This window comes from Miscanthus floridulus, chromosome 2 (genome assembly GCF_019320115.1).
Source record: "Miscanthus floridulus cultivar M001 chromosome 2, ASM1932011v1, whole genome shotgun sequence".
In the NCBI taxonomy this organism is placed as follows: Eukaryota; Viridiplantae; Streptophyta; class Magnoliopsida; order Poales; family Poaceae; genus Miscanthus; species Miscanthus floridulus.
In genome coordinates, this window is record NC_089581.1 from 29,044,538 (window position 1) to 29,055,998 (window position 11,461).

Genomic DNA, 11,461 nt, shown 5'->3' on the forward strand with positions numbered 1-11,461 from the left:
AACCACCATCACTATAGCAAAACCACCAATACTGTAGCAAACCCACCGTCGAAAACCGCTCGAAGGGGTAAAATAGACGGTTTTGAAAAGTTCAGGGGGTAAAATAGACGGTTTCATAGTTTGAGGTGTGAAGTAGACCATGGTTAATAGGTGGGGGGTTAAGTAGACTTTTTCCATAATTTTAGTGATTCTACTGAGAATTTAAGGACTTGCTGGGTAGAGCTCCATTTAATTCTGATTCTCTATGGAAGCTAATTCTATGAAACAAGTGATTCTGTGATCTAAAGTGATTTTCTTTGATTCTTTAACATAAATAAACTCTCAAAATTACGATGGAGAATCACTTCACAAAATCGAAAGAAGCCACTTTTTCCAACTCTCAATCTTTTATTTTATTTTAGAGAATCACTTGACAAAATCAATTAAGAATTATTTCTCTCTAAGAATTGTTTAGCACAGCCCCTACTGGATTTAGCAGCAGCTCTGGGAGCTCTGCAGCTAAACGCACCTTTGGTTAATGCTTCTGCTTTTTGGTAGCAGCTTAGACTATCTCCAATGATGAGAACCCAAACACAACACCTATTCTCTGATTTAGGTTGTGCACAGGGAAAAAGATCCTCACCCAAAATTTAGATTCTCCAACGGACGACCCAAATCGCAGCAAGAAAAGGAAGAGGAAAGCGGCGGCTAGCCACGGCCTGCAGGGCCCGTGCCTGCACTGTCGTAGACCCGACCAATTTATAAGAATACAAGTACAATGGCAATCCGCAAGCGATCGCACTGTTATACTTAAACCCATATAAACCCGGTAGTCCGTCGAGTACCACGACGGGTCTCGATAAACGATTTACAACAACCAAGATCGTATAGGATTCAACATACATGCCACATATTACATAAAGTTCACAGATACTTTTCATCATCAGAGTACGAATAAAAAGTTATTACAAACCGAGTTTGATAAATAAAGCGGAAGCAATTAAGTTCAAAGATAGGTTTCCAACATAGTTTGATACAGTGCCAAACCCGATCACGGTCCACAAAAGCAAAGATAGGAATTACTAAGGAAGCCTGCCCAAGGCTTACTCCTCATCCACAACGGGATAGAAGCAACTCTTGCAATAACCATGATACACAGTGCCATCTGCAACAATGGGAAAATAAACCCTGAGTACGAGAAGGTACTCAGCTAGACTTACCCGTCATGAACCAGAAATAAAATGACTCCAAGGATCATGCAAGGCTATATAAGTGGACGTAACTTGACAACATTTTGTGTAAAAGGCAATTACCCGTTGTACAATTATGATTCCTTTATCAAGTTAATTATAGCTATCCATTTCTAGATTAGCAACTATCCTGTGCCAAATATGTGGTATATCATTTAGAAGCATACAATAGTAACCATAGCAGGTATTGTAATTCCATATTCATCTGAACCATCATGTTTCATAATATAGCTGCTACGATGTTGGGACTAGCCAAGTTTCTCACTATCCGGGAGAGACGGCGATTCGAATCGATTTCAACCAGCTGGGAATTTATTCCTAACACAAACCCAGGTCTACCAGCCACGATAGCCTTAGGTCACCTTTGATACAACTCAGGTACATATTTCGCGGGTCTGTACCGCGCCGCACAATCTGGAACACCAGATGCCAGGATGCTCAGGCCAAACCTGCCCTTGGGCTCAGTCTGATCGTTCCCCGGAAGGAGCGCACAACAGAACGGTTCCCGGCCTGAGTTGAATTACTCGGCTTCGCGGTCGGAACGAGTTATCCGGCCAGCTAAGTGAGAGGCATGCGTTCAATCTTGTCAGAAGCGCCAACAACGGTACGGTCCTTAATCGACACGGACGGGGATATGTCCACACCCAAGACCTCCATGCCTTGTTGCTTCCCTATCGACCTCCCGTCCGGTCTCAATTTACTTTTACCTCATGGTTCTGTTCCACGATAGCAGATATAGCCAACCGTGCTCCGGTATCCACCTATATCTCGCAGGTGACAGGACATCACCCGACTTCTACTGGTCTAAGCATGGCTAAGCATATATATTTGATCCTGGACCTATACCGGTTAAAGGTGTAATATCTGGACAAGGAATGTACATGCATCGAGTGGTTTCATTCAACTCTTATAACCTAATGCATCAATCATAAATACGTAAGTAAACATTTGTAAATTACTGGGAGACTTATAATGCTCCGGGGCTTGCCTCGCAGAAAGGAAGTAGGGCGATGGTCAGGGCACTCCGGAAGCTCTTCAGGGTTCTGCTCCACGCCTTCGGGAGCTGTGGCTTGCGGATCCTCCTGCGGGTTCCCTTCCTCTGCTTCTTTGAATTCCAGCAACGTGATCTCTTCCTCCGATCCTAGATGCATGAGTATGGTATGAGTATCACGAATGCATATATGTTAACAAGTGCATCACGTTGTTTGAGTAGGTGCATATCTCTTCTCGATTACTACTTAACTACTTTTACAATGCATCGACTATGCCATACAGTAGCTACTTGTTTCACTCATAACTGGAGTTCTACAAATCCAAAAACAGTGATCCTAGACTTTCTGGAAAGCTTATCAAATTCTCTACAACTTTGTTATTAACCATTTTTACAGTCTACATCAGTTTCAACATGTAATTCCTCACACTCTAGAATCAGTCCGGAAATGATTTAACATGCAATATAAAGTAAGAATACTTCTACTTTATGTAATCATTCAAAATTTGACAAACTAGAACCTACCAACAGTGTAAGCATACCAAATACAGTTAAGATGATATAATGGTGAAGCCCAAACTATTTATTAAATTGCCTTTATTATTTTATTTAGATATCTAGGTTAAATAATAATTATATATTAGATGTGCTTAATAAATTCTCAAAAATTTACAGAGCCTTACTAATGCTATCAAAGGACTACTATAAAAATTTCATGTCATTTTACTAAGTAGAACATTCTATACAAAAATAATAAGGAAGCAAGGTTTAAAATAGCATAAATGGAAAATCCTATTGAAAAGTGTCAAGCAATAGATTTCTTATTTTTCCTAACATCCATATGGTACTAGTATCACCTCCAACAAATTTCATGAATTTTGGACTCATAATTAATTTATAAAAATTCATGCAAGGATTAACTATTTATAAAAGAAAAATCTATAACTATAGATCTACACATGCACCGGTCTTCAAATTTTTATCCAAGCTCATATATGCTAAGACTAGCTTACCACAAAAATTTCATAATTTTTGGAGCACAAGAACTCTAGATATAAAATAAACAAATTTGAATGCATTCAAAAACACATTTCAAATCCTGATTTAAATCTCTAGAAATTTCTACTGTTGAACCCAAAAACATATTTTTCTTAAATACTACATTTCCTAAGCAACACAATCATATTTATTTCACAATTTTAGGAGCTACCAAACTGAAGATACAAAATTCACAAAACAAATCAAAAACTGGAATATTTGAACTAGCCTACAACACTGCTGTCGCTGACCGGTGGGACCCGCTGGTCAGGGGACCCCATGCGTCAGTGACATGAAAATAGGGCAGCGGTGATGTACGCTGCTGGCGCGGTCAGAGCTCGCCGACGGCGAGGTTGCCGGCGGTGAGGTCTTCACGACACCATCTACTGAGTAGCGCGCGTCAAACGACCTAGGTGGTGGCAGGTGAGGGTGGGTGGAGCATGCTCGTCGTCGGTGATGGCGGCACGGCGGCGCTGCTCGACGCTGTGCTGGCCATCTCCGGCCACGGGAAAGCCAGGCGAGGCGCGCAATGGTACCACGGTGACCTAGCGACTCTATTTCAACAACAAAAGCTCCACATAAAGCTCCGACGACTCTTGACCACGGCGCGGTGGTGCAGGGGTTAGAATGCGGCGGCGCGGGTCGTCGCGTTCCACGCCGGCGGGATCACTAACGACGGTAACGTCTTGGCACCGGCTAATACACGTCCTGACCCAACGCTAACGCTCAAAATCGAAGGAAAAGCGCCGATGAGCCGAGCTATGGCCAGCTTGCCGTGGAGGCGGCCATGGCGACCGAGAACTCTGGTGAGAAAGGAAACGGTGAATACGTCCTCACCGAAGCGTGACAGCCGCTGCAATCAAGACGAGGGGTGGAGGGAGGTGTGGCGCAGCTATGGGCGAGATGGAGGCGGTGGTGGTGCGACGTAGCGCACACGAGGCGACGGCGGAGGCGGTGCTGTGCTCGGCGGCGTGGCCTGGTTCTGCGGCGAGAGCAAGGGAGGGCGCTGGAGAGGGAGAGAGCTGGCGTGGGCGAGTGGAAATGGAGCGGGCGCACGCTGGCGTGAAGAAGGCGCGCCCAGGCGCGTCGTGGCCTGCGCGGACAGAGCGTTGGCGACGCGCGGCCGTCGTGAACTCCACGCGGCGGCTCTGCTCTGACGCCGGTCGGCCACTGTGCCGGTCGATTCAGTTGGTTCAGACGCGAACGGGACGCCTGACAGCGTGTTTTCTCGTTGATTTATCTGCAAATCCATGGCTCCTTCGTGCAAACCTCCTGAATAAATTTCGTAGACTTAAGTACCAGCTACAAATGTTGTTCAATGATCTCGTGCTAATTCGCAACCGAAACTGAGAAAAATCATCTCCAAAGTGAGCCCGTCAGTCGGTCAGTGACCCACGACTTAGCCAATTTCGTTAAGTGTTGAAATCAGGATTTTGATGATTCTTGTGATCCAATTTCAAACATGTTAGGAGCTGAATCATGCGATGACCCAAAAATAAAAGTTGTTCCTAATGTCAAACACTACAACTTTGCTTTAGTGAACTCCTCCATGCAAGGTCTCTAACACCTAGTTCAACTTTAGTCAAACATGTCACATTGAAATCATGATCCATACTCAAACCATGGCTAAATGACCAAACTAGCCCTAACCTTAAATACCAAAGTTGTTCATGATGATATCCTAAGCATGTTTAAGAAATTCCCAAGGTCATCCTATCATTTTATGCAGTGGTCACTCATAGAGCTATCCAGGTCAACACATGAAATATCACTTAAGTGCTTGACCATGAAATGGGGCCTTCATGAACAAGGTTCCTTTTGTTAACCTAAGTATAGCTAAGGTGTTTTAGTGACCAACATTACCCACTTGCATTCATTTGCACATAATCATATGTATATGTTCCAAGAAACACGAGATAACAAGCAATGTTTCATATGTTTCGATCAAATGTTTCAATTGTAAATGATGGTTTATGAATGCTTGATGCTCATGCTCATGTTATGCAAGTCAAGTTATGTAAGGCTAACACCCGAGGTGTTACATGCACCGCTCTGCACACACTCGCCGGCGGCCAGGGAGCTGCGGCAGGGCCAAGGGTGCCCGCGCCAGGGGACTAGGCAGCGGCGTCGGACAACCAGGAGGGCAGCCCGTGCGCGCGCCGCTTGTTGCGACGGCCGGTGCGGCCTGCAGGGCCGGCTCGCTCGCGCCGGCGGCCAGGAGGCCGGCAGCAGCGACGGCGGGGCCGGAGGCGCCCGCGTGTTCGCGCCGTTGGGGCTGCAGCGGCAGCCTGCAGCCGGCCGGGCGCGCTCACCGGTGGCGGCGGCCCCTGCTGGGGGCGGACCGGATCCGCGAGCCTCTCCCCTTCCGGTCAGCGGCGCGCAAGGCCGAGAACTGCCGCTCGCCGAGGCGGAGGCCGCCGCCGTCGCCGCTTCCGCGTCGGAGCCGTGCAAGGCCGCCAGGCGTAGCAGAGAATTGGGTCGAGGAGAGAGACACAGGCATATTTGGGTTCGCATTTGACTCCGACGCAAACTGCGTCTTCGGTTTGGGTACTCCGTTGGACCGTCGGTTTTCGCCAAAAACAACGTGCCCGACGTATATTTGAGTTTTGGTGGCGTGATGACTATCCTGTTGGAGACAGTCTTAAGATTCCACCGAGGAGAAAGCAACGAAGCTGCCACATGCCACGAAAAGGATTAAAAACATACCCACACGGCCACACCACACGCGTACGCGGCATTCTCCTCGGTGCGTGTTCCTCTCTGAGTCTCGGCGACGACGAAACGAGCACACCGAGTCGAGTCAGCGATGAATCCCTTCGCGAAGAAACCAACTCCGCGAGGTATGATCCATCCCCAATCCTCCTCCCCCGCTTCTCGGCAGGAATTCGATCGAATTCGGCTTTACTTGCGCGATCCCCGCCTCGATCGTGCTTGAGTTCGGTTGGTTACAGGTCGCCGGTCGCCGCTGCGTGCCTTGAATAAATCCGTTTGCTCGGGAGGGGAGTAGGCGAGGGGCTTAGGGCTCTGCGCACCGTGACTAACGCGTGCTCTGTTCGCTTGCTGATAAGCACGGCCGAAAATACTATTGACTGATTTGTTTAGCGGAGAAAAATAGCGTTCGTTGGCTTCCGGATTCTAATTTTGGCTCTGGTTATTATGCAGAGGTGATGCGGAGCAGCAAGCCGGACCTGACGAATGCTACGCGAGGTAATTGGTCCCTCTCTGGTGGCGCGCTTATCACAGACAATGAAAATTGTTTCTGCCTTGCTTACTTAGAGCATCCAGTGTTACATGTAATGAGTTCACTTTGCATCTAACACAATTATGTGGGTTGGGCAGAAACACCAATTCCTGCTGCTACAATTGTTCACATCAACAGTAATGTTGTAATGAAACTTTCAGGGCTCTTATTTTGAGAAAACTAGATAATAGGTGTTCTAATTTTATTAACGTTATATATGTATATACCGAAAATGTCCAATCCCTTAATCTTTTTTTCATTGAGTTTATTTATTTGAAACCGTACCTGTGAGGAGTTGAGAGTCAGCTTGAATCATGAAACATGAAGGAATATATCAGCCTGTATCTAGGCTTAGTCTGTGGTTACATGTACCATCTTCTTTTTGAACATAATGACAGGAGCTCTGCCTTTCAATTAAGAAGAGAGGAGGTCTATATATACAGAATTGGCAAGGGCCAACTCTTCCGCGAGCAACCCACAGGATGGGAAAGAAAAAAAAACACATAGCTCACAAAATAATGACTGTATGTTTATTTAATGCCTGGGATGTCTCATCTGCAGGGATCGAGAGGGACATTGCGTCATTACAGCAAGAGGTATGATAATTCAGTCATATTAGTGTGGTTCATAAACAAAATATCCTTATATATATTGACGATTTAGAATTTTCCTTGTATGATCATACTTCATATTCAACTGATGCTTAGGAAGCTCTGTATGTTCTGTTGCTTAAATTATGTCTGCATCGTATCGGATCTATAAATATGTGATAATTTTAAAGTCACCGCCTTTCCATTATGTGGTTCCACTATTCAATTTTGTTGTTGATGCATAGCAATAACAACACAGGTTTTCAAACTTTTTTTTTTCAACTACAGGAGAAGAAACTCGTTGCTGAAATTAAAAGGACAGCAAAAACTGGCAATGAGGTTTCTACTCTTATATTATATTCGGTTTCAGCTCCTTATTTTTCTTTATCTAGATCATAGAGTATGGTTTTCCTTTGCTTCTGCAGGCAGCAACAAAAATTCTAGCCCGTCAGTTGATCAGGTTAAGGCAGCAGATTTCTAATTTGCAAGGTAGCCGAGCTCAGATTCGGGGGATTGCGACACATACTCAGGTGAAATGTTGTTCCTTCTTTTGCTTTATTCAATGTGGATTGTCAGGTTAGTTTTTTTATTTTGTGGTAAATCGTGTCCTTAGGCAATGCATGCCAACACTTCAGTGGCTACTGGTTTACAAAGTGCAAGCAAAGCAATGGGAGCTTTGAATAAGGTAATATTCTACTGAACTTTTGCGCATGCGTCATTTCATATATATGTTTTTTGAAAAATCATGTATGGATTTTATACAGGAACTAACAGGGTGTATTTTACTTGTAACTTCTATTACGCAGAATACACTTTTTTAAGAATCAAATACATATGTTTTACTGAATGTGTACTTATCTATTTTGCAGCAAATGGAACCTACCAAGCAGATGAAAATAATGAAAGAATTCCAAAAGCAGTCAGCACAAATGGATATGACGGTATGCAAACTTCTCCAAAGCTTAGCAGAATGATTTCTGGCAATTATACACGTTTTACCTTCTGTTATTCTAGGGAAGTTCTTATGAATGTGATGTGTGCTTGCGCATTAATATTAAATGATGCATGTGAGGGTGCACACTGATTAATCTTATGCATTGTGCAGAATGAGATGATGTCTGATTCAATTGACGATGTCTTAGACGATGACCAGGCCGAGGAAGAAACTGAAGAACTTGCTAACCAGGTTATTCGCTGTTTTTTTTTCCCATTGTTCTTCAATAAGCCCTGTACTTTGCTTTTGATTATTCGTTCTGTTTCTTGCCATTGCCTTTTAGGTTCTGGATGAGATTGGTGTAGACATTGCCTCACAGGTAGTTGAAGATGCTGATTCTTGTATTCCATATTTTATTCCTTTAATATAAACCTTTTCTATCTTTCCTCTTGTAGTTGTCCTCGGCTCCCAAAGGAAAAATTGCTGGAAAGAAGGTTCAGGTTGATGAAAGGTTTGCTCTATCCTTCACCCACAACTCTACATTGTTTATTGTTTTTCAACTTCCCTCCCCTCTTCATATGGTTACTGTATTATTTTTTCCACCTGAAATCACTACCAAAGGCCAGGATAAAAATTTAGCTCTCTGACTTATTTTTGCGTTCAATGAAATAATTAAGATATTTCTAAGGCTCTATCCCCTGTATTTAGGGGTGTTCAACAGTGGGTTGGGCAAAACCGTTGGATGCCGAAAATTAGATTAATTAGTCACATGACTATTGCTTTGATTGCTTAGCTTTCATCTCAGACAGTTTCTAATGGTTTGGAAGAAACACGGCTATTGTCTGCATTTCTTGGAAATAGCAAGCACAGGTCTGATGTAGGATTTCACATTCTTTACTTGTATTGACTTTTGAGCATTATTGGTGACATGCTGAGACATCTAGGCAACTTTCACGCACAAAAATGACTGCACAAACATTTCTATGCCGTTTTTTATGCATCTGATTACCTTACCATTGTTTTTCTATATTTTATGATTCTTTGTACTTCTAACTAATAATAAGACTAGACTAAGCATACAAGCTGTATACCAACGATTCCTCATGCCGTCTAGTGCCAGCAAGTGCACTATTTACTTCACTGCATACAACATGAATTGCTGGTAGCAAAGACCACACCTTTGCCATGTTACTGAACATTGTGGTCCCTTTGGGTTAAAATAAAAAAAATGTTTTGCTTCTCTCATCTGCAGTTCGGAATTGGAGGAACTAGAGAAGAGACTGGCTGCTCTAAAAAATCCATAAGATCTGTTTGCAGTCCTCTCTCTATGCACATAGCAAGCCTGCCGTGTATCTAGATTCCAAATATTCATTAGACACACAAAGTCACTGTGATTTGTATATATCAAATGGAAGATGATGCAAACCCCAAGTTTTTCGGCGAACCGATGTTGCTGCAGTCCGACAGACTATCTCGCATAAGATGGGGCTGTGCCGCCGTATTAGTGACATGATTCAGAGCAAGGGATTCCATAGTCTTGTAAAGAAGTTCGATTATTTTACCTGACAGCCTATTGTTTTTGGTCGTTCGTTACATGACAGCGTTTTGTTTTTGAGCAGTGTGGGAACTCACAGTAACGATGGCTGCACGCCAATTTTTTTAAGTGTTAATGTTAACGTAAACAATACGTCTCCATTAACCCAGGCTGTCCTTGAATTGCTTGCTTTCAGCCTTGCTGGGCATTTCGAGATAACATTGGGACATCGCCATATGTTTTGGGTATGGCCGTATGGACATGGGAGCCAGTGTCCATCATACTCAGGGGCCGACCAAAACCCAATTATGTTTGCTATCTTCCATGCCAGATGAATACTGTATACAGCATCGTAGAGACACTGTTAGTGCAATTTCGTGCTATGTCATTTGCTGTGAGTCTCATGAAAGATTAATTGGTTGTTCATCTAGAATGGAAAAAAGAAAAGTAACCAGTCCATTTTTGGCCCAATTAATCTTTTCCATTCAGCATATGCAGTTGAGACTCCAAGAAATGATAAGAAATAAGAATCGAAAAGGAAAAGATTATCTATGAATACGACAGCACCAGTGAATACGATAGCATTTGCTCTTTTAAATGCTAAGAATCTTTTCTTGTCATTCCTCTTTGGCCCAATTAATCTTTTCATTAGCATACCTAAAGTGATTGAGTGAATACGACACATTCAGCTCGAAGACTTGAGTGAATTTTGATGTTAGTGAAATTTTCTTAGCATTTCCTCTCTCTCTCTCTCTCTCTCTCTCTCTCTCTCTCTCTCTCTCTCTCTCTCTCTCTCTCTCTCTCTCTCTCTCTCTCTCTCTCTCTCTCTCTCTCTCTCTCTCTCTCTCTCTCTCTCTCTTTTCCATTCAGCATATGCAGTTTGGGGTCAAAATTGAACAAACGCAAGAGTTGATCGGGTGTTAATTTCCTCTTTACCCAGTTTTGGTCATGGAACTATTCCTCATTGTTAATCAACATACTCTTTTCATCTAGAAAAAATATAATTCTAGATTTGAATCGAGTCAAATTTTCATAAATTTGACTAAATCTATAAAAAAATAACCTTTGTGTTTTACTAAAAAAATATATTCTGCGATTAGTCTAATGATAGTTATAAATGCTAGCGCTTTATGTATGGATTTGGTTAAACCTAAAATTATTTGACTTAAAAAGAAGAGAATTACATTCTTTTTTGGAGGAAGTATTCCATTCTTCAAAGGGTTATGTGAATTGGTACCGTTATAATTTTCAAAGTTTAAGAACTATAATTACTATTCATCTATTCTTAATTTTACCATTACAATTCGTTGTTTCTTTGAAATACGTCATGGTGTACGCTTGGGAAGGTGTTAGGCCCACTGCAGGCGTACATGGTGTCATCGTATTTTCATATGGGCAAAACTGCCCCTCCACCTTTCTCTCTGTCACTCACATGTGGACCTGTTGGTGTTTTATAAACCAAACTAGTAAACTTATACGATTGCCACACTTCTCTAGGAAGACGATGGCAGCATCCAAAAGACACGAGGATTTATACTGGTTCAGGCCGGAGCCTTACGTCCAGTCTCAGAGATGATCGACTGCGTGTTCCTCGCTTGAATGCTCTAAAGTTATTACAATGGGGGGGCTTGCAAGAATGGTAGAAGAGGTAGGAGAGCTAGAGCTAGGAGATGGACTGCCTGAAGGGAAACCTCAGGAGCCCTACTACGGAGTGAATGTGTTGAAGATGAAGATCTCTGGATAGGATGCCCTAGCTGCTCTTATATAGAGTTCGGGGCCAGGGCATGTACAAAGAAGGAGGTTCTCCCGACCGAGGGGTCGTGAGCCTGAGGGAGGGGCCTAGCTAACTTGGCTTGCAAGCTACGCCGTCTTGTGGTGCACGTCTGGGCATGGTTGTCGTTGAA

At 43.4% G+C, this 11,461-nt stretch overlaps 1 protein-coding gene across 1 annotated transcript; it reads left to right on the forward strand.

The window, feature by feature from the left end:
* Positions 1-5,934: 5,934 nt before the first annotated feature.
* Positions 5,935-9,714, forward strand: LOC136538317 (vacuolar protein sorting-associated protein 2 homolog 3-like). Its single transcript, XM_066530302.1, has 11 exons — positions 5,935-6,098; positions 6,421-6,465; positions 7,061-7,095; positions 7,378-7,428; positions 7,515-7,619; positions 7,703-7,774; positions 7,959-8,030; positions 8,195-8,275; positions 8,367-8,402; positions 8,479-8,534; positions 9,276-9,714. Exons 1-11 carry the CDS (start codon positions 6,065-6,067, stop codon positions 9,325-9,327), a joined length of 639 nt encoding a protein of 212 aa, XP_066386399.1. The 5' UTR covers positions 5,935-6,064; the 3' UTR covers positions 9,328-9,714.
* Positions 9,715-11,461: the final 1,747 nt, after the last annotated feature.